At 36.4% G+C, this 24,053-nt stretch overlaps 1 protein-coding gene across 7 annotated transcripts in view; it reads left to right on the forward strand.

Annotated features, from left to right (window-relative positions):
* The window catches only part of PTPRQ (protein tyrosine phosphatase, receptor type Q), a 123,717-nt gene that overhangs the window by 59,852 nt on the left and 39,812 nt on the right, over positions 1-24,053 (forward strand). For all 7 annotated transcript variants that reach the window (XM_040667503.2, XM_040667510.2, XM_040667520.2 and 4 more), the window contains 8 exons: positions 1,729-1,894; positions 2,365-2,655; positions 2,940-3,215; positions 4,005-4,156; positions 6,623-6,764; positions 8,817-9,086; positions 17,455-17,787; positions 23,782-23,903. In XM_040667503.2, coding sequence (XP_040523437.1) covers positions 1,729-1,894; positions 2,365-2,655; positions 2,940-3,215; positions 4,005-4,156; positions 6,623-6,764; positions 8,817-9,086; positions 17,455-17,787; positions 23,782-23,903 — 1,752 coding nt within the window. The remainder of the gene's footprint in view (positions 1-1,728; positions 1,895-2,364; positions 2,656-2,939; positions 3,216-4,004; positions 4,157-6,622; positions 6,765-8,816; positions 9,087-17,454; positions 17,788-23,781; positions 23,904-24,053) is intronic.

Consider the following 24,053-nt stretch of genomic DNA (forward strand, 5'->3'; position numbering starts at 1 on the left):
AAAGCTCTTCTCAATCTTTTTCTGTTGTTTACATGAAGACAGTGTTATCTTCCATCTATATTTAGATGAAAGTCATATGTGTAAAGGTAGAATTTCCTTGTATTTTGCCTGATGTTGACCTAACCTGATCTTTCATACAATCCCATCCAAGTGCTTTAAGTCTGCCAGTAGGAGTGGATATAGAAATCTGTACTGCCAATTTGTGCAGCTTCTGTTCTGTCTTCATAGCAAAAACTTACATTTTCAGCACTGAATGAACTGCCTACTCACTGTAGATTAGTGCTAGTAACTGTTGGCAAAACCAGGTCTTCAGATAAAGGTGTGAATATCTCAAGGAAATCAATAAGTATTACCTGTTTAGGTTTGTTTTTGTTTTGTTTTGTTCTTCTACAGAAATAACATAGTTTTGCCTGTACAAAATAATAATAATAGGTCGTGTTATATTATATATAAATCAATAGAATTTGACAAGAAATTGTGTATCAAACAATCAGTTTTTACAGTACTGACTCAGCTATTTAGTAGTGTATATCAGAGTGACTTCTTCAATAGGAACTTTCCTCAAGAGAAATATAGCCTAATTTTATTATATGGTTTTAGTATGCCTTTCTTTATGCACAGTATTTCTGAATATGTAAACATTATAGTCATCTTTGCTGCTGATGCCATCTGCTCAATGGGGTAGTGTGGCTGCTTGAGAAGAATTATAATGATACTTCAAACCTGGAGCAAAGCTGTGACTTCCTACCCCTATACAGGATCTGAGTATCCTTAATGGGTGTATGACCACTCTACAGTTTTCAAATGCTGAGCCAAACCACTGTGGGTTCTCTGATTGAGGTTTCTTTAAAACAATAGACAGATTTTGTTATATGTTATAGCTGACCTTCCACAAATAATCTGAATTATTTTTTTCTTTCCAGTTTCCAAAATAGTTCATTCCAAAACAGCCTCCTGATAGTATTTGACCTGAAGCAGTAACCTATTGCAACAGTCATAGCTTTGGTGAAATTTTGTATGTAGTTTGAAAGAAGAAGGATTTGGTCGTCATGCTGTTGTGTTTTGACAGGAAATAACTGCACAAGGAAAGGAATTCTGTTGGACCCTTCAGTTCAACACAATCCACTAGAGATGGTTGTTTGCATTAGAAATAATGACTTGTTACAAATGATAAGCATAACTAACCAAATAAATCATTTATCAGGTGTTACAGTGAGATCTCTGCTCTGCTCCAGGAAACTTTTAGTTCAAAATTAAAAAGACAGCTTTCTGTAAGATCTATTTACAATAGGAATAAAGTGAGGATTGTCTTGTCAGACAAGACAATCACATGTGCTCATGTAATCTATTAACAATTATCAGGTTTTTTTTTGTTGTTGTTTACCTGTTGCAATATGAATAAATTCACTGCAATATTACAGATTTAATGTGATTACAAACAACAACAACAACAAAACAAGTGGATTGATATTCACTACAAACAAACAGGAAGAGTCAATTTGGTATCCTGTAGTGCTTAGCAGGAGTAATAGTTGACATTTTGAATAAATGACTTGCGTATTTCCATAAAAATTGAACTTATTTGTAGTCAAAGTATAGATTTATGTCTCCTGAATACTATGGTGAATCATCTCTCACGGTGATGATGGCTAAATGGGAAGCTAGAAAGAGAAATCAATGAATAAATAACATTAATTTTCAGTGACAACAATTTTTTTTTTTCTTCAGAACTTCACAAGTCATGATAATGACAGCGATGTCAATATGTCCCCATCTGCAGTTTTGGATGATTTGGCCAAATACAGCCATTATACTCTATGGTTAACTGCAAGTACGGCTGTTGGAGATGGAAACAAAACCAGTGAAATAATAGATGTGTATACAGATCAGGATAGTAAGTGAATAACTTTTTAATGTTGAAGTGTATATCAGTGCTTCTATTTATTCAATATTCACTCATTTTAAAATGATTTTACCTTTAAGATGGAAAACTTAAAATAATAACAATCCAGTAAATCATATTTTTTAATTTTCCTTTGCCTGGAAGACATTTTGATTTGAGTCTTTGCTTTTTGATACAGTGAATGTTGTTCAGAAGCTCCTTATTTGGATGCAATCAATAAAAAAAATTATCTTAACCCATCATTAAGGCTCTTTAATTAGTCTAATGTAACAGAGATGGTTATACATATATGCTAGGAAAATATTTTGCTTTTGATAGTAAAAAATAAATAATTTTAAAAAGTTTTACAAAGTATTTTGTGTTTTGCAAATGGGACCACACTTTGGGCATATATTTCTGTTTTGGTTTTGGGTTGTTTATTGCTGTAATCCACACATTTATTTTTTATTTTTCTCTCCCAGTCCCAGATGGTCCTGTTGAAAATCTGGTCTATCAAAACATTTCCTCATCTTCTGTAAATGTAAGCTGGCTTCCACCATCCCAGCCAAATGGTTTAGTCTTCTTTCATGTTTCTCTAAGTTTATTACAGCTGGGAACCAATAAGATATTGTCTTTTCTTACTTACAACACAAGCATCATTTTTGACAATCTGGAGAAATACACTGATTACATTCTGAAAATCACACCAGCTACTGATAAAGGATCTTCTGAACTGCATGCTCTAAGTCTGCATATAAGAACTGATGAAGATGGTAAGTTTAAGAACAGTTTTCATTCATTCCTAAAGAAGTTTAGAAAATAATGGTTTTTGAAAAGAAAAACAAAGTTTATCTTCTCATTTTATTTAAAACATCATTTTCTGCAAAACGACAACCAACTGCTACACATTTCTCTGTTGAGGCCATGAAATTGTATTTTACTTGGAACAAAACTTTAACTAAGACTGAACTAGCTAATCTAGCTAAAACATGTTTTTCATTATAACTCACATTTTTTCCTTTTTTATCCTTTTTTATTCTCTTATTTCTTTTTGTAGTCCCAGAATCAGCACCTATAATCAAAACATTTTCAAATCTCTCAACTACCTCAGTTATGCTTTCATGGGATCCTCCTGTTAAGCCAAGTGGTATTATAATAAGTTATGATTTAAATTTGTTTGGGTCGGAAAAGAATATTTCATTCTCTACCACCAACAATTTTATCATCTTGGAAGACCTTGTACCATCCACATTATACAGTATTTACACAGCTGCAAGAACAATGAAAGGATCTGGTCCATCTTCTGTGCTTCATTTCTACACGGATGAGTCAGGTAAGCAAATGCAATTGTAACCAACTTTAAAATTTTGGCTGTATGTTATTACATCTGACTTAAATCTGACATCCCACATGGAAAGAGTCGAGATGAAAGATTAATATTCCAGTGTCTTGTGTGAAGAGCTCTCAGAGGAAAGAAACACTGCAAGAGGAATCTTTTCTGAGTTCTCCTTCCACCACAGTGTGCCAGAGGAGGTCATATTCTGCATAGGATACAAAAGTAACTTCATGGAGGAACATCTTTTGCTTCCAGAATATATTACAGTTGGCCAAGTGTCAAGGAACTTGAAGAAAGCAACTTCATCTCTCCTTTGTACATAACTGAAAAATTATAAAACATGGAAATATTTCTGACATTCTTTCAGGTCTCTTTTACATGGATCTCCTCTCGCCTTTCTGGTGAATTATGCTATCTTGTAGAAGTATGTATAAGCTGTAGGAAGACAAATATATTTTATTCCAAGAATGAATACCGTGACTTTTGTTAAATGTCTCAGTTCTTACAATCGGCCCATTTAATAGGGTAATTTTTTAAAAAAAGGTGATAAATAGGTTTTTTTTAGGTATCTGAGAAGATCCCTTGTTGACTAAACATATTCCTGGTTAATGGAATTTGTTTCAGGCCAAAAAGAAATAAAAGTAAATAAATAGGAATGAGGAACCGATCTGTTGAGTTCAAATACAAATGGTAACAAATGTTCGTATGTTCTGCTGCTTCTCTGAAGTGTTTGGTTTTGCTTGGAATATTTGTATTTTGGATCTAAAGAGCATTTCTCTTTTGCAGTGCCATTAGCTCCACCCCAGAATTTGACCATTACCAACTACACTGCAGATTCTGTGTGGCTAAAATGGGAACCAAGTCCTCAGCCAAATGGTGTTATTACAAGATATAATCTAAAGATTTATCAAAACGACACTGAAAAAATATTCTATCAGGTACGTTTGTAATATTTGTGTTTGATTTCTTTGCCAGATAAATTCTTTTCCAATCTTTTACATACAAAATTTACGACAAATATTTTATAGGTCTCTTATGCCCCTAAAATTAGGAAACTTCTATACATTCTTGTTAGTTAAGAGAGCTTACCTATGTTCCCACCATGCACATAACTCAGATTTTAAAATTTGATAGAAAAATTTTACGTATTTTTTTAACGTAAAATAAAGTTATGTCTTAATTTGCTTTCAGCATCTAATATTTCATTAATTACAAGCCTTATTAATCTTTAGTTCATGTTTCCTCTTAAGTTTACTGTTAGAAAATGACAGAAGTGACTTGTTTTGTGGCTGCCTATGCTCAGCCACTCTGTATCTGTGGGCTTCCAACATTCAAAAAGAAGAAAAGAGATTCCTCATCATCTTGAAAAAAATGGTTAAAACTTGTTTAGAGGTTTTCATTTGTTTATTTTTACAGAATAACAGAATAAAATTCAACTGAATTAGATGCTATAAAATTAAGTATAGAAATTGATCTAGGCATGTATGTCTGATTCCTTGAATGGTATAAAATAGGTGCCCATGAACTGTAAGATTTGCAAGCTGAGACCAAGATTGCATCTCAGGCTTAGAAACTGTACAGTGTTCACGAGACACGGGTAAAAGCTAGAGTGAAAAAGCATTGCTTCAGTCAGCTATAAGTTTGAGACAGTGTAAGGTCTGCTGTGAGACTGTGAAGAGGATCTCCCTCAGCAATCCCAGAGACTTAGCATACAAGAGAAGTGTTTGTGCTGTTAAGCTTAACACATTTTTTTCTTGCTGAAGTTCAGATCTTTCCCTGCTGCTTTTAGAGTCCTTTCAAAATATGCACAAAATATGACATAAGTGTGCTGTGGTGTCCCCCATAAGATCCTCATAGAGAAGTTGCCAGTGTAAGAGCTGAATGAGCAGACAGTGAGTTGGATTGAAAACTGGCTGAATGGCCAGGCCCAGAAGACAGTTATCAGTAGTACAAAGTCTCAGAGGCCAGTAGCTAGCAAAGTATTCCAGTACTGGGTCCAGTCCTGTTTAACATCTTCATTGATTATCTGAATGGGGGGGTAGAGTGCAGCACCAGTAGATCTGCAGATGACATGAAATGGGGGGACTGACTCGTGACAGAGCTGTGCTGCTATCCAGAGGCCGTGACAGTCTGGAGAGGTGGGATGACAGGAATCTCAAGGGGTTCAGCTAAGGAGAACTGCAGAATCCTGCACCTGGGGAGGAACAGTCCCAAGTACCAGGACTTGCTGGGAGCCACCCTGCTGGAAAGCAGCTTTACAGAAAAGGACCTGGGGTCCTGGTGGGCACAGAGTTGAACATGAGCCAGCAGCATGCCCTTGCTGCTTAGCAGGCTGATGATATTCTTGGCTGCACTGGGGAAAGCATCACCAGCAGTCCAAGAAAGGTGATCCTTCTGCTCTACTCAGTGCTGGTGAGGCTGTAGCTGGAGCACTGTCACCAGTTCTGGGCTTCCCAGTACAAGAGAGACATGAATATTTTGGAAAGAGTCCAACAGAGGGCCATAAAGATGGTAAAGAGACTGGAGCACTTCTCCTGTGAGGAGAGGCTGAGACAGCTGGGACTATTCAGTCTAGAGAATAGGAGTCTCAGTGAGGATGTTACTGATGCGTATAAATACCCAAGAGAGGGTACAAAGAGAACAGAGCCAGGCTTTTTTCATTGGTGCCCAGTGATAGAATAAGAGAAAATGGATAGAGACTGGTTCTGTCTAAATCTCAGGAAGTACTTGTACGCCATGTGGGTGACATAGCACTGGCACAGGCTGCCCAGAGAGGCTATGGAGTCTCCTTGGAGATTTTCAAAAGTTGCCTGGGCATGGACCTGGGCACCCTGCTCTGAGTTTTCCTGCTTAAACAGGAGTTGGAGTAGATTGCCTTCAAAGATCTCTTTCAACCCTAACCATTCTGTGACTCTAAAGAACTGCTACCAGCAACTGTACTGTGTTTTTTAGCTCTTCATCAAGCTCAATGTGACTCAGGTAAATTGAGGGAAATGTGAAGCTATGACCAGTGACCTCTTTCACTGAAGACGTGTAGTAAGGAAGTAGGCGGTTTATAAAGAGTTTGATAGAGAGGAGGTGGTGTAGAGGTAGCAAGAGTTCTCAGTACTAGGGAAAAAAAGGGCATATGTGGAGTTAATCTACTCTAAAAATGCTATGGTAATAATGATACCTTCCTTTGGCATTTCTTACTTACAAGCCACAGTGAAAGAGGGAGAGAAAGGAAAGGAAGAATTTGACCCTGCATTCCTTTTAGTTGAGCTCAGGAACTACTTTGTCTGACTGAAAGCTGCTGAGAGAAGAGGCAAGACTATAGCTCTAAATTTTCATTTCTGTGAGTTCAAGGTGAGGCCCACAATGTTCACACAGATTAAGTGTGTACTCATGATTTTTCCTTTTTTAAGAATATTTCAGGTTCCAACAATGAGGCAAAGCTCGATGGATTAAAACCATTCAGCACTTATTTTATCAGTGTCTCTGCATTTACCAAACTTGGGAACGGCAATCAGTTCAGTAATGCTGTCCAGTTTACAACAATGGAATCAGGTTAGACATGACTTCTTGTAAGCTACCATTTTGTTTATGTAGATTTTCAGCAGTCTTCCCCTTCTCTCCAGAGAAAGTGTAACACGACACTATCTCATTATCTTCTGCTTCTGTAACACCAATTCACATTTCTATTGTACCGGATAGACTGGGTTTGAAGTTTGATGTCGGAAGTGTAGCATTAGACATGTTCTCATTGAAATGAGAAGCTTATATGACTGCTATAAACCTTTTAATAGCATCACAGATAAAGGGAGGCAAATCAGATCGATATCAGAATTTGCAGATCAAAACAATAATTCAGATCCTTGTGAAAATAACTGAATTTTTAACAGTATCAAAACTAACTGGACAAAAGGTTGGCAAATAAACCGGAACCTCTTTTAAGAAAATGTAATTTTTTTAAAACATTTTTGATCATTTATTTTAGGAAAGAAAACCAGTTTTAAATTAAATATCATAATTTGTTAGATCTTATTCTTCCTGACATCTCGGGAGGTCAGTGCAATATAACTGATTTAATTCATTAATTATGTATAGTTTTGTCACGTGCCTTCTACACATCTCAAAGTTGCAGGTTATTTCAAAATGAAAAACTATATAATGCAGAAGAGAATATTCAACATCTGCTAAAGAGAGACCTGGTGCTCTGTGAATGTGTGAAGCTGACTTCTGGGCAAAATTGCAACTCTTTGTTGCAGTCCCCAGGCTGTTCTGCTCTACAAGGGATGTCTAGGGCACTAGCATGGATAGAAGTCCGTGTCTGAACTCCCAGCTCCCCTTACATAGGGAGCAAAGGGAGCAGAAGTAATTAAACATTCCATATGTTGACTGCAATTTTTCAAGATTATACTTCCAGCGAAATATTCTTTCCAGAGCTGATACGACAGCAGTTCTGAAAAAAATTATGTGGTGTACTGTATCCAGTGGTTAGAACACAAAGAGAAATATAGACCATCAATGAACTGGATCAGATTGGATGTTGGACTTGGCAGGAACTGTCCTGCCAAAGTCACCCTTCACTTCATTCATTCAGCAGATCATTCTCGCAATACTTTCTCCAGAAATGCTGGAGGTACATTGCCCACAGGAGTGTGGTCTAGTCATTTTTATGTTTTTTTTTTTTTATGATCAAGTAGTTGTAAGATTGTTTTCTTTCCCTCCATCCCACCAGGTTCTGGGCAATTCTTTGTTCAGTTCTTTATTGAGTTCATCTAATGGTACGTTCTCTAGTCTTTATTGAACGTGCCAGTAGATTAATCATTTTAAAGAAATTCATCTACCTTTATGCAGTGATAATTAACAGGCTCCCCTCTATTTCTGGTTCCTCAGTAACAGTTCCTGGACACGTTTCAGCAGAGGAAGTATACTTATTATGTATTCGCTTTCTCTTAGCTTGTACAGCCAGAAATTTAGCCTTTTTCAAGATACTTTTATTTTTTGTTCTATTTAATGAATTGTTCACGTCTAAATGTGTATAGTATGAGTATGGTATGTGCTACCTTTTATTCAGTTTTTATGAACAGTTACAAATTTCTCCTGCTGGGACGACCGAGAAGGTGAGGAACAATTAGACAATAGCATTGGTAGGACAGCTCTGAAGCCTGTCCAGTGACTTCTGTGCAAATCGTGGCTCAGCTGAAAAGAGAGAGATGATACAGTGCCTTAAAAACAACAAACAACAAAGCTGAGAGATAAATAAGAATTTTCTGATGTTGATGCTGTTGTAGAATATATGAGTTCTGTGAACACTTCTGTGTATGTTCTACTACACTTCAGTTACTAAAACAGGGAAATATGAGAAGTGAAGTTAAAACTGGAGCATGAAACTAAGAAAAAGCCAGATAGGTTGCCTCTTCTATGTCAGGTACTAGCAGAGAGATTCTTTTTGTTCTCTCAACCTGTTTTGCGTGTGGTATCTATTTATCTGTCACTGGAATGTTTCACCTTCTCTCTGAATATTATGTCTCCGTTTCTCCAACTATATTTCTCTGTGATTATGGTTTTAATTGTGTAAGAATGTTAATCTTTGGGACATGTGTATCTTTGAAGTACCAGATGTTGTCCAGAATGTTCATTGTATTGCAACAAGTTGGGAATCGATCTTCATGCAGTGGGAGCCTCCTGCTTCATCCAATGGTGTGATTACCTATTACATTGTAACAGTTGAAGGAAGTTCTACAAATTTTTCATCTGATACTACACTGCATACTTTCCAAAATCTGCTTTCAAATATTTCTTACCAGTTTAAAATAAAAGCTGCAACATCTGCTGGTGATGGTGAAGAACAGATATGCAATGCCAGTACACTTCCAGAAGAAGGTAACTAATTACTAAAGTTAATTATTTTCTTTAATTTAAACGATAACTATGAAACAAGCAGACCTGAAGTACTACAGGCAGCTGAATCCCTGCTCTTTTAATATTTGTTTCTGGTAGTGGATAAAAAAAATACAGCGCTTCTTCCTATGGTTTTAGAATAGGTCCATTCCTTTCTAGCTTTTTGGTGATTTAAAAGTTTTACCTTGGTAATGCATCCTCTTGTTTGCTCAGGGCCTTTTGTCCATCAACAGGATTCAAAATCTGCTTTTGAGGAAAGCATTATTTTAACATTAGAGATAAGTATGATCAAATCTTACAGCATTGGCTGGAAAAAAATGCAGTGATCTTAACTGCTGTGTTGAATGTGGATGCAGGCAAGCATTTACCTAAAGTACACTTTCTTTTAAATCAGAGCTGATGAAAAGCCAGTCCTGACTCAGAGCTCCAGTAAGACTGAAATTGAGAATGGGTGTCCAGACTGGCAAGCTGATGCCTGATTAAAACTGGGCTTGTCCAAACCCAGAAACTTTTGAAGACAGATTTATGAGAGGCATGTTACCCTCTGGTACAAAGGAGAACAGGAAGCTTTCTGGGTCGCCTGCTTCCTTGAAGGTGGAGAAATGTTGCTGGTAAACTGAAAGAAGGCTGCCACCTGGAAAAGTTAGCTGCTGGGATTTTTGAGGAATTTGGGGTTAGCTGCTAGTTTTTGAGGAAATCTTGGAAAATCAGTGCATGCAGTACTAGTCCTTGGCTTGAAAGATGGGCTATTAGCCTGTTGTCTATGTTTTATAGATTTGTACTAGTAGGAGAAAAAATAGCACTATTTTCTAACAACACATGACTTACATATCTTATCACTAAAGAGTTTGCCTGAGTGAAGGATTATACTACAATATACTTTTTTTTTTTTTTTTTTTTTTTTTTTTTGTACATACACTGCATAGACTCTTTCTTGCTGTTTAACATTTGACTTGCAGGTTGTTGCTTAGTCATATTTACAGCAAACTAGATATTATTAGGACATTTCCTTAACTGTGTGTTTGCATGAATTGTTTTCTGGTGACTGGCTACTAGGAATTGGAGATTCATGGTTGGGAATGGAAACAGTTTTATAGCTGTTGTCAGCTTCTTATTTATGGTGGTCTAAGATTAGTCACAGAATATGTAGCCAGCACTGAGTCACTGACAATGCATTTATTTCTGACACAAAGTGAAATCGAATTTGGCTCCGTGTCTTACTGCATAATGTTTGACCTTTACATTTTTACCGAGTTCACTTGCCTCTTTTTTTTTTTTTTTTTTCTTTTAGGTACACTTGTTCATATCTGGGTAAAATTAAACATGAATCACGAAAATTAAATTTATGGGGAGATTAGTAGATTTTTGTGTCTAATATTGCTCCATTGTCATGGTAAACCACTTCTGCCAGGCTGCAGTGCGTTACAAAAACGATCAACTTTGTAGTGGTAATGTTACTTTGTGTTTAAATACATTATGCATTATATGAAAGATAATATAGCAAGTACACATGCATAAATGATTTGGGATTTTATGACTAAATAGCTGTCTTTGGATTATTTTCAAGAAAATGGACACATTAAAATGGAATTTTATTAGGGTTGAATAGAAGGGAAAAAGAGCCATAAATTGGTAGGATAGTTCTCAGGGAGGCATGCTAAAGCTATGCAGCTTCAGTTAGCTCAGAAGTCTGGGGATATTGTAAGAGTCATTCAGTTAAGAATAAAAATAAGAGAATTAAAAAGCCATTTGTGGCATTTACTGTTCTCTGAAAAATCTATTTATTATAATATTAAGACATGCAGTGTAATTTTTCTCTCCTTACTACTATTCCTATGTAATATTGTAAATGAACACAAAGCCCTGTAATAAGTTGAGAGCCATGTTGTACTGTGGTGATGGTACTTACTATTTGTTTTCTACTAAACAGAGATTCATTCATAACTTCAATTTAAAAGAAATATTACTAAGAATTTGTCAAAGAAACATTTTCTAGATTAATCTTTTCTTATTTTTTTCTGGCCTGTACTAACTTGCAGCTGTATACAGAAGTATTCTTTATGGATGAGATAAAGGAGTGCCCAAAAGGATTAATATTAGAAAAGTTTCTTAGGTCTTGTAGTGCAGAGCTGGCAAATTATCATCATCTGTAATTCCTTGGACATAAAACAAGTTTATTCTCTGAACAAGTGAACCTTTAAGGATTCTGGTTTTGTACCTCCAAAATGAAGTTGCCCACTGGAAAATACGGCCAGTTTCATCTAGGCCTGTGAAGCAAATAGAATGGGCTTAAAACATTCTACATCTCCAAGAAAATGGTCTGTTTCCTCCACCATATGCCTTTTTGTAGTACATGGCATCTCGCAACAGCCCTGTGAGTTGGAGTAATGTGAATTTCTTCATTGCCTTGGGAAGAGAACTACATATGACCATAATGCATTGGCAGAATCCTTTAAATGGAAGGATATCATGACCAAGAATCTTTCAATTTTTTTTTTTCCAAGACTGATCTCAGGTGCTTTTTATCCACAGACTTCCATTTTCTTAATGTAGTGTAGATCTTTTTTTAGATTTTCTGATTCGTTGGTATGTCCAAATATAAGTTGGTGGCTTTGATGTTGATGGTAAATCTTCACTAGACAAATGCAGTAGTCAGATGGTGGCTACCCATTAAATTGCATTGATGTTATTTTTGTAAGCAGGTAGATAAAAATAGAGGAAACATACAGTGTAGGATGAATTTTTTTTTTTTTGGTTGTTTTTAATAAGGACTCTATCAACTCTGAACATAAAAGAAATGATGGTAAGATATACATACAAAGCTGGCACTAAAAGCATTTACAGGTCAAATATATTATTTACTAAAAAGTAGACAGTGGTCCAGTTTGTCAGTAAGTTGAGCATTCTTGATTGAATTTAAGACTAAAGTTTACTGACAGTTGTCACTACTTTTCTAAGCCTTGTTTAAGGTGTGCATTTATCCTTGGATACGTATGATTTGATTTTTCAGTCCTTATATCCTACAGTTAGGTACGGAATTTTCTAATGTCAGAGACCTAAACCAAGGATGCTTTTTTAAGGCATGTTCTCAACTGTGCAATTTCCTTTAGAGCATGTCTGATAGTATCAGTCCCAAGTCATGGGAAAAACAGTCTACAGATTTTTTTTTTTTTTCACTTTTATGTTAGTGAAATCATCTGGGACCTATTTATGATGTTCTTGTTCGTACCAAGCAAGACCTTATATTGCAGTGAGTCCCACTGAAGTTAGCAGTCCATACTAGAGTAGTATTTAGTATCACCAGGGATATCAGCTTAACCCAGGAAACTCCTTTGGGTAACAAAGCTTTCAAAAATTAATGGAGATAATCAATACAGAATATTCATTTTCTTTGCCAATACCTCAGTTTTCTGAAGATCATTTTGTTGGGTGCCTACTGCTATCTGTTCTACTTTGTTCTTCACTTTCCTCCTCTTGATGCTCTTAATACCACCCAACAGACTTCTAGGCTGCCGCTGTTCTTTTAATCCAAACTCCAGCTACAAGCAGCTGTTCTGTAGGCAGACTTTTTTTATTAACTTCGTTAGGAACTATGCCATATCAGATTACTGTCTTCTGTTCCCCAGCCCATGCAGCTGTAGTCGTTCTTTTCCACAGAAGTCTTTACAGAAAGCTGTAACTTTTCTCTTTTCTCATTAGATTTTTTTGTAATTGTGTCCTTTGCTGCCCTTGGTTATCTTTGGATTCCAAATAAGATTTTTCCTACAGAATATTTCTGTGGCTTTAAACCAGTTCCACTGACACATTGCAGCTTGATCTGAGTCTCTGTACAGTCAGGTGCCTTTTCTGCAAGGAATTTCCTTTCATTTGGTTTCTCAAATAAAATGTTAATCTCAGAGCAGTCCGCCAGCTTTGGAAGGACTGATTAGCATCGCAGCCAGACGAGCATAGGGAACTGGGGCCAAGATCTGTGAAAGTCACTTCTATTTAGGTGCTTAACTTCCTGTCAACTTCAGTAGGAGTTCAGGCACGTAAATAGGTTTTAGGAGCTTAATATCCCATGTGGATCTGGCTTCAGGCACTTTTCCTTGGAGTTTGGCCATCATGGGAACAATGGTGGATGAACCTGAAAATACCTCATTACTTCTCCAGTCCAGAAACTGACTTACCAGCATTTCATGGCTAGACACTCTGCCAGCATCCCGGCTGGCTTTCAGAAGCTGAATTAAAAGAGATTAAATTGAAAACTATGGAGTACACTGCATCAAAGTTTTCAGACTTTGAAAACCGTACTCCCAAAGCTAGATGAATTATAGCAAATGCAATATAGTCGAATAGGGAAAGGCTGCAGGTTGTAGAATGATGAACTTAAAGAGTACTGCCCATGATTTGTGGAAAGTTTAAATATGTGATTAGGACTAGAATTCCAATAAGCTAATCAGGGCTCAGTCCTGGACAGTTAGTGTCCTACATCACCCCAAACACACCCCTTTTCTAGTTTTTTTCTTCCAATACATCCTTCTGGAATTCAGGAAGAATAATAAAGTGCCTTTTAAGCTTGTATTAAAGCAGGAGTATATAAGAGCAGATAGATAAGTCTTTGTTAGTCTAAAAGAATAGTTCACAGAGATGCAATTTTTGGCTTTAGTTGCTTTTAGTATGAACAGTGATCACTTCATCATAGTTGAGTCATGTTTGGAAAATTTAAACAAGCTGCATGATTACTCTAGGAAGCATGGAATGGTTTGTTCAAATCAGTACCATCTGTGGAGAGAAAAAGTTGGGGGAATTTTAGTCATTCTTGAGGAATGGAAATCTGATTCTCCATGCTGGAGTAATTGTAATCCTCTTTGTATCTGTAACCCAATAGCATAATTGTCTTGAAATTGTGTCATTGAACACAGTCATCAAGTGCAGGAGTACCACTGGGCGTCACTGCTCCTTGCTGCGGCCCTTGGAGCACCCCTGCAACGGACTCTGGGGTCACATCATGGTTTTTCATTCTAATGACAGATTAGATTATGTTTATAATTGATTTTTATATAGAAGAAGTGACATAAGATGAACTAAATTTTAAACTGAGTAACTTTAAGGTTCTGATTCTATTTTAAAGATCTAGCTAGGCACTGGTACAAAAAACTTTCTTGTATCTTCTACTGAGTGATCTTTTTTTGTAGATTAGAAATATTTTGCACACGTAAGTCTTAGAAAACTGGGAAAAACAGTGACATAAAATAGAAATAAATGCTTTTTGTACAAAATAGGTCTTTGTCAAATGTCTATTATACTGCTTTTATACATGCAGTCTTATCTTTCAAAATGTTAGTTTTTATGTACTCACTAGGATTTTCAGACCATCTTCAGCCTTGTAAGAGTAATTTTTATGGACTCCCTCTGCAGGTAGGGGGAAAAAGGACTCTTCTCAAGGTGACAGAAACAGTTTCTCTGCCTTTTGTACTTCTGCTTGCTCTTTGAGAGTTTGTCAGTACAAAGAGCTGGCTTTATTCAGCTATAGATGTTGTGTGTGAGTGCCCACAAATCACAGCCACTGGTATTTTTCCTTAAACAATTTGTAGTTCTCTCAGGGTGTCAGGCATCTCTTCTGTCTTTCCTACAGAACTGTGAACTCTCAAGTTGAAACTAGGGGACTAGGACACTCTTCTTGAATAGGAAAGTCCACCGTGTGGCTACAACATAGGCAACACTCTGCCAGCAATTGCCTCTTTAACCTGCCTAATTTTAGTTGCACAAGACTGCAGTTGTCCCACCTGCAGCTCTACTAGCTGTGCAGTTGGAATGAACGTATATTTCCACCTTCCTTTTGGCACCCAGAAATCAACTGGTTACTGTCCACTTTAACTTGTTTCTATATTTTTCCATTGTTATATTCAGACAGGCTCTTTGTGGTTCTGCTTTTCTGTCATGAACCTTGATTATGGTAAGATCTGTGGATAAAGGATGCTTTTTAGGGTCTGCTTTCCTAAAAATCTTGTGATGAGGAAGCATGAAAATGTATTGAATCATTTTTCCTATGCTCAGGCAGAAAGCTTTAAGCTTTATGCAAGATAGTTTATTGGTATTTAATCCAGTCTATCATTTAAATGGGAGTGTAGTGCAATAATCATTTTTCAGCTGTTGGACATTTGTGATGGTAGACTAATGTTTATTAGGGTCAGTTGTTTCAATCTCTGCGTTGACCAATTTTAAATTTTTATTCCAAGCCATCCAATGTTGGGTGTTCCCATCACAGCGGAAGTTCTTGGTCATGTGCTTGGGATAGTGAGGTTATGTTCCTTATCAAAAGAGAGTAATCCTCCTCTTATTGAGGAGGAGGATGGAATTTCCTTAAATTACTTTAATTTTGATCTGTCTTTGGAACTGCTGACTCTTAACTTTTAAATTCCTGAAATGTATAGCATTGAGTCTTAAAAAGACTTTATTTTAATTCTAGTACAGGGTGCGACTTGGTGACAACTTTTATTTCACTTAAATGATTTTATCCATTTTATCTCAAATTTTGTCATCATCATAATTGAGTGTGTAAGGTCAATATTCTTTGCAGTTCCTTAACAGTTCGCAGTAGCCTATATCCTAATTGAAATCAGGATTTTTAAAGGATACAGAATTTTCATAATAATCATTGAACATTCATCCACCTTTCTTTTCCAGTTGCTAATGGATAAAATATTCCCTTACTTTTATTTTCCTAGTTGTGAAAATAGGTGGTTTTTTGTCCAAAGTGAACATATTGAATATTACCTCTCTAAAACTGATGAAGCAAGACAGTTTCAACCTGATTTGCTGTAATTTACTCTTTCCTGTACTTTGCTTCTCTTCACTGTAATAATAACAGCAAAACAACATTGACTTTGGTATTTTGCAATATAGTGATGAAAGTTAGCTCTGCCAAATAGTTTTTCTTTCTCTTTTTCTTTCTCTCTCTCTCTCTCTCTTTTTTTTTTTTTTTTTTTTTTTTTTTGCAGTTAGCTTTTGGTGTGTGTTTGGTTAGTCAGCATCAGGCTGGAGGCATGTGGCTACTGTATACTGTGACAGAGGAAGTCCCTCTGACTTCTGTGTCTGACCTCTGTCCCACAGGCTCCATTTTCTTTGTGCTCATATGAAGGGATTTGAATTTCTCAACCTTTTTGTTGTTCGAGCTTGTTTTGATTGTGAATCTGCATCTCTTTCTTGTTAAATATTCACATTTAGTAGAGAAGCTTCAGCTTGTTATGTTGTGATGTTTTATGCACAAATTGTGGCAGGTGAATGCTGAAATCAGACGTTCCCAAAAGGCTGAAAAGAAGTATCGAAGGTTTCCTCTTTCTTCTGGAGTAACATTGGCCTGAAATCCTTTTATTCTTTATGTAAGCCTTTGGGCTTCTTCAGTTTCAGTTTCGGATATATAATGTGTTTTCTTTTACCAGCAATACTTCTTCCCTCAAAAAGTCCAAAGCACGCTTTAAAGCTAAGTGCACTAAATGATTTCTGAGCTGATTTCTCTGCAGTTTTTTTTTTTTTTTTTTTGCCATAGAGTATTAGTATTATCTTACAGAGGGTCTTAGAGATAATATTAGCTTACTGTATGACCATTTGATATAGCACAAAACCATATGTTGCATCCAATCTGCAAGAGCTGAGAGTACACTGTTGGCTTAATATAGATATGGGTAAATGTGTGTGTATGTGCATGTGTATGCACATTGATATAAATCTGTGTATAAATATGCATATATACATATTTAAGTAATACAGTAGGAAACTCTGTGGAAAGTTTCTTTTTCTGTCTTGTATGGCCATATTATTTAAGTGCTACTGTTTTGGGGTTGTTTTTTTATTTTTATTTTTTAATTTTTTAATTTGTTGTTTGCTGAACTGCTTGTAAAACAGCTGTATTATGCAAAGATACAGAAACATACTGCATGTGTTGATACCATTCAGAAGGTGAGACGAGAGAGGGAGACAAATATTTCTAAGTGAGAGGTGAGGAATCTCAGTCAGCAACAGCAGTAAGAGTTATTATGAATATGCCAAAAATAACTGCTTCATACTCTCTCCCTGAGTTGAGACCTAACCCCAAATGTAGCAACAGCAATGTCACACCTCTCAAAGCTTGCCTTGCATGCCACACCTAAAAGTATTTTTCTTTATTTCAAAACTATAGTAAATGTATGCCACCTATATATATTTGGTGTCAGTTAAACCAATGCATTTATTCCTTATTAACCCTATGAAATTGAATCCTGTAGTTCAGACATTCATTACAAATTATTTTTTAAACACTGGATAAAACAGTAATAGCTGCAATCACTTCATTCAACTGAAGACCTATTACAGTAGTTTTTATTTGTAGTTCCTAGTGCTCCCAGGGATATTGTTTTTTCCAACGTGCAATCAACAAGTGTGACATTGAATTGGAGATCACCGAAATCGATCCCTGGCTACTTTCAAAACTACAAGATTACCACACAGCTACAATCTATCTACTGCAGTAATTGGGAAACTAAGGAATGTATTGAAGATGAGATTCATCAGTATTTATATGAAAAAGGAGTCAATGCCCAGATAGAAGAGACGGTGTATGGACTAAAAAAATACAGATGGTACAGATTTGCAGTTGCTGCCAGTACAAATGCTGGATATGGAAGTTCTTCTCCTTGGATTTCTACACAAACACTTCCTGGCTGTAAGTAAGGATGTTTGTTGTATGTCATATTGCTATAACAAAGGGTTGGTCATCTAATCAAGTAAGAACATGTAGTAGAAGGTGTTGCTTCAGAGACCCATAGTGCTAGTGAATACAATAAGGACTGATTGCAGTTCTTCACGTTCAAAATATCGTGATATAAATCATTTGATAGGTTTGCATTCGTTACATTACTTTAGATTTTACTGTAATTTGGTTGTTTTACTGTCCTATTAGCTCAAGAGAAATTTCATTCCTCAGCCCAACTCTATATCTAGAATTGGTACATCTGAGTTTCATCTAATTTGAGTTGATATGTTGTGTTCAGTTCATCTTCATATGCGAGGTGTGTCAATGAAAAGTAGTCTTTTTATTCTTTGACTCAAAGCCTGTTCATTCATGTGAACAGTTTCCAAAAATTCTGCTGTGCATTCTTCCCAGTAGAACGTAAGCAGTATTTTCAAAGGGATTATGATTTCTTTTCAATACCATTATTTACCTCAAGTTGCAGAGCAGAGTAGCTATGTATTGTCCACAAGGACATCATGACATATATTAGGACTGCCATACCTCAGCTGAAGATTTCATTTAACTGTCACAGATATGATGTCTGAGAAAAGAGGAATGAAACATAAATTATTTATGTAGTTGATATGGGGACACGTAACCTTTCCTACCAGTCTGCAGCCAGCCTAAGTCAGAGCACATTTGAGATTTGGCCTTTGGTCTGTGTGGAGCGAAAGAGAATCACCATGAGCAGCCTGTCTAAGTCACAGCTCCTTCACTCCATTTCACAGTAATCTTAATAGACCAAGGACGTAAATAGCTGTGTTACAAGGATCATTCAATGGTCCACATACTAACTTTGTTCCATTCATGTTTTTACAATCATGTGATGTGAATTCGGGAGGCTTTTGTATTTGTTCTTTATAGTATCTGTGCACTCTATGCAGTAATACATCCATCTGTCCATAACTATGTCACAGTTTTCCTGCAAGGTAAGGAAATGTTGTAATCTTCATTTGCAGATGAGAAACTACAGTAGAAAAATTCTAAGCTCAAAAGTGTAAAGAGATTTAGGCACCATGATAGCGAACTTCACAACGACTCATTTTTTCAAGTAAAGCACAGAAGCTGTCCTTTGGACTGAAAAGTACTGGAGTCAGCTACAGAGTCATTCTCATGTGCACTTTCTTTGTCCAGTTCTTGCGCAGATGCTATGCCTGTAAAGTAATACAATATTTAAAATGAAAGTAAAATAAAATAAAAAGACATGACCCCAGACAGAGCAGAAAATAGGTAACAGAAGTTGCACAACTTGTGAGCCAAGAACCACAAGCTCTGGGATATTTTTTTATATTCCATACATCTCAGCTGCTGAGATATGCAAAAACCTTGATAAAATGTTACCGAGTTTAGGAAAATTAGATATTTAAACTGAACAGAGAGGCAGATAACCAAAACACATATCATCACATCAAGTATCATCTTTAAGATTTCCTCTCCAGACAGTGTCAGTGTGGTTTAAGAGAGAATAGTTTCCTATCTCTCCTGAGGAGACAGAAGTTAAAGCAGAAAAGCTTCAATGGACTGCACAATCCCTTCCCATGCCCTGTGTCTGTAGTGGGGGGTACAGGGTGGCAACAAATTTCCTCTGAACTAAGATGACATGTAGAGTGATCAGCTGCCTATAAAACACGCTGCCCCAGAATCAAAAAGCATGGGCAGGGTTCCAGATACTGTGGCTGGATGCTGGCCTTTATCCTGGGGGCAGTGGCAATCAGCTGAAGAGGAAAATGAGAAACAGGACATGTCACAGCTGGGTGTCCAGCTGGCAGCTTCAGGAGCACCAAGGACCTCCCTGAGCAGTGTTGGGGCCTTGGCAAAGGCAAGTATCCAGCTACCTGACCTGATATATCCCACAGACCAGTCTGTAAAAATACTGTTAAATACAGACTATTGTTAATGGTTGCTCTTTTGCAAAGTTTACTTCCTGTAGTGGAGAAAAGAAATTTGGGGGTGCTCCAGGAGGTTCTGCAGAGTGCATCCACTGAACAGGTGCAGTTTCCCCTCCTCTCTCCCATGTGGACTGGGCCAAGCACCCTCTGGATTAGCCTGCTGGTACCCAGCCAATATACATGGTCTGCTAGGGCTTAAGGGTGCTTAGATGCTATGTAAAATAGCCTGAGTACTCAGCCCATAAAATAATGAGAGTTGAGTGTTCAGGTTTGAGGGCAGAAGTTAGCCACTCTGAAGTTTTTGTTTCTCTCAAGCCTATATTTATTATGCTCATATTCAGGAAGTTGCAGCATTTAAGCAAAAAATAAAAAATAAAAAAATTGTTAGACTTAATTTCAAGAACATAGAGAGATGAAACCTCATCATCAACAATAAAAAATGCATAACAGAAGTTTTAGCTAATCTACATTTTCGAGTGGTGCATATTACGCTTGTACTACAACAGCAAAAGCTAATAATTCTGAATATCCAGTGACTAAGATGAGGATCTGTTATATTTATTTATTTCAGTTGTTCATTATGAAGCTAACCTTAAGGCCAAAGGAATTCCTTTTTTGAAGATTCAACTCAGTGGCATGGAGATGTTCTGTACTGAAATAGGCTACAGTTCCACTCTGTGGAAAATGTTACAGGTTATGCAGTAAGGTCCACTTCTCAGAACCAGATAAACTATTCAAACTTCTGTCTTGCAGATTATTCTCACAGGAACTGTCCTACTGTCTCATAAAGTACTTTGATAGCACTGTAATAGCTTAGCTGATTGATTACCCGAGAGCCAAATCTACTTTGCAAGATGAAATATTTTCGTCATAGATTTATGTAGTTACCAGTACAGAAGATCACAGTGCTGTGTCACAGTAAGGGAAAGGACAACAAATGTTTTCCACACTTGAGAAAATTTTGTTCCCTCACACCTGCACTTAGCCTTAGCTTCATCTTTCCATTTATAAGGAGAGTAAGACTGGTCAAATTCATTCCTTCTAAGGGAAAAATCACTCCGAAGGATCAGCATTAGCTGGAAAATGAAGAGCAGTGAAACCATTGAGCTGATTTTGGATCTCATAGATAGTGCAGTGCTTTTTGGTAAACAGCCAGGTCTCCTATGCCAGGATATACTGACATACAAAGGAAAATCCCAGATGTTAGGGGGTCCCATGAAGGATAGGACAAAGATGCATGGAGCAGAAAGTTATGCTTCTCTTTTCAGCACCTTCTTTCCCAATCTCTGCTGATATTCAGTTGCTTGGTATACTTATGGAAATTTTTATGTATGGTGAGAAAGTTTTGTTGTATATGTCTTTTGTTGTATACAGGTAGATTTTGCCTCAGAGAACTTGGTTTTCTATGGTCCTTTCATTCTCTCTGAACTAAATATTGGAGAGTAAGTATGGCCCAGTATAAGATATAATTGTTTAAATTTAGGTAACCTAGTTAATTGTAAAATGAAATAACTGAATGTCACACTTAAATTTTGGAGGGAAAAAGAAAAAGAATTGGCCTTAGCCAAACTGGCAAGCATGAATTTCTGTTAGGAGACTGGATGATTCCTTCTTATTTTTGAGGATTATCCTAAATGATGGGCTATCCAGACTTATCTTCAAGCTAACACACTTAACTGTTGCCTTAGCATCAGGACACAGATGGATGGGAAAGATGACCCTGACCTCCATAAGACTCACATTCCTCTGCAAGGATAGAAGCATGATAATCAGGAAATGATGGTTATTAGTTACAGAAAATGCATTATTGTGAAAAGCAGGAGAAAAGTGCTTGTGAGAGGAAGTGATTGGATTATAGGGGAATGAGAGAATAAGACTAGGTCATTTCTACTGAGTAAATTGCTGTGATTTATAAGAGAAAGGGTATAGTGATATCATGGCCTCGTAGTGACTAGATTAATTTCACAAACAAACCTAAATCAGAGCATGGCAGTTACCCACTGAAGTCAAAAGTTTTTAAAAAGATTTTTTTTATAAGACATGAGAAATTTTAGACATATTTCATTTTCTGGTTCCCTTTCTAATTTCAGAAAACATTCCTAGATGTTGGTATGTTTCAGTTGATGTCTGATATTGGACTTTTCACAATGAAAGTAAACTGGGTATTAAAATTTTAACGTATTTTGGATAAGTATTTTAAATATGATATACTTATTTAGAGTTTTCTTAGAAAGATCTAAAAATACATCAAATAGAACCTGCATATGGAAATAAAATAATAACTTCAGATCGGATCATTTGTAGATTAGGTTAGGCTTAAAATTATCTCTACAATCATTTGCTAATGTAAATTCACATCTGAAAAAAAATATTCAATGCTTCATTAATGTTGTAAAAGAGTAATGGAAAACTGTCTTTGGAAGCTTGGTTAGTTTGGAAGGAAACCAAGACTTGGGAAGCTGTATGTACCGTTTTATAATATTTTCGAGAAATTTCCATTGGAGTGAAGGTAGGACCACTGCCATAGTAACTGAAAGTCACTGTCTGAACATGAAAAATAAGCTTAACTCTCTCTAATTCGAGTTTGTAGTGGGAAATACTTGCTCTTCTCTTTCATCACCCTTCATGTGCTTTCATAGTTCATTCAGTTAGTCTTCATTCTGTTGTTCCACCCTATTCTCTATTTTTGAGGACTACTTCCAGTGGCTGAATTTGATCCTTCCTACAAAGTATATTGTATTCGTGCTAATAGCAGCACACCAGCCTGATCCCTGTATCCAATATCTTGAACTCTTCATAGCACCTTCTCAGCTCCCTATTTTTCCTATTTTATTTTGCCTCTACAGAGCAAAATGTACACCTTCATGGTGCAAAATCTCTTCTCATGAGGCATCGTATGTAATTTCAATAGTTACATGTCTCCTTCCATGCTATTTTTCCTTTTCCTAGCATGTTTTCTACCTACTGATCTAGGTAGCCTTGTATACACTCCAACTTTCCTCATAAAGTTCTCTGACAGACAATTCACTGATTTTTGTTAATCACAGTCACAATTTTTTTTGTGGTACATTAAAAAAAAGAAAGGCACCATGAAGCCAAGGAATTATGTACAAATCTGTTGTGGGTTCTATAGCAGGCTGTTCACTGAGTTGTGTCACAGTTGTCTTTTGTTGTTTTTGTTGTAGTAGATGGAAAAAAAAGAAGAAAAAGAAGGCACCATGGAGCAAAGTTCTGGCATAATCTACAAATCTTTTGTCACTTCTATTACAAAATCTAGCTCCCCCAAATTTACCACACACATTAAGAAAAAGTAATACTACTCACTGAGACTTGCTCTGTTCTTAAATGATTTCATGAATGTCTTATTTAGAAACAAATAACTAGGTTAATTCACATACTGTCTTGAGTAAAGGAAATTGTAAGAAACTATTTCTTAATGTGATTGTACTTACCTGCTTACAGCTCCCATTATTTTTCAATCTGTGTTTTCTACAGATTCTTACTACGTTAAGGGTAAATGAAAATGAAATCTAGAAAACTCCTGTTTCTCTGTAAAACGTGTGCACTGGTACTGTCCAACATCATTGGAATCTTTTGCAGAAGACTTTGTGTTTTTGCAATTTCTCATTCTTTGAGTGAGAGTTTGACATCAACACTCTCATATATTAGGCATGCCTATTTGTGTAAAGAGCTATATATATATTTTGCTTGTGTCCTAGAAAACACACATAATTAACCTGTAATAAATGAATAAATATATAAACAATGGCTATAATTTCTGTTTATGATGAAGTTCTACATATTTAATACTCTATAAATGCTGTGGTACTTGCAACAAGAGCTGTGTTTCTAAATCCCAGTGCAGGCTTTATCAAATGAGAATGAAAAATGTTGTCATTATTTAAGCAGTATATAATAGCAAATGTGTGAAAATACTCTTCAAATTTGAAAATAATCTCTACTCTCTGTTAAAATTGATGGGCTATTTGTCGTACACTTCTTTAACTGTGACTCACATATATTTTTTTTTCTATAGCTCCAGATGGTCCTCCAGAAAATGTGACAGTGTTAGCTACATCTCCTCACAGTATCAATATCAGCTGGAGTGAACCTGTTGTCATTACTGGCCCAATGTGCTATCTCATAGACATTACCTCAGTAAGGCAACTCTGTTTTATTTTCTATAGTAATATGGATCTTTGATGATGTAAGAACTCATAGTAGATGTTTTTAATAATAGATGTTAAAAAACATACAAATTGGAATGAAAAGTAGTACAACTGAAGTGTCCATTTTCACATAAATTCC

The sequence above is a fragment of the Gallus gallus genome, chromosome 1, assembly GCF_016699485.2.
Source record: "Gallus gallus isolate bGalGal1 chromosome 1, bGalGal1.mat.broiler.GRCg7b, whole genome shotgun sequence".
NCBI lineage: Eukaryota > Metazoa > Chordata > Aves > Galliformes > Phasianidae > Gallus > Gallus gallus.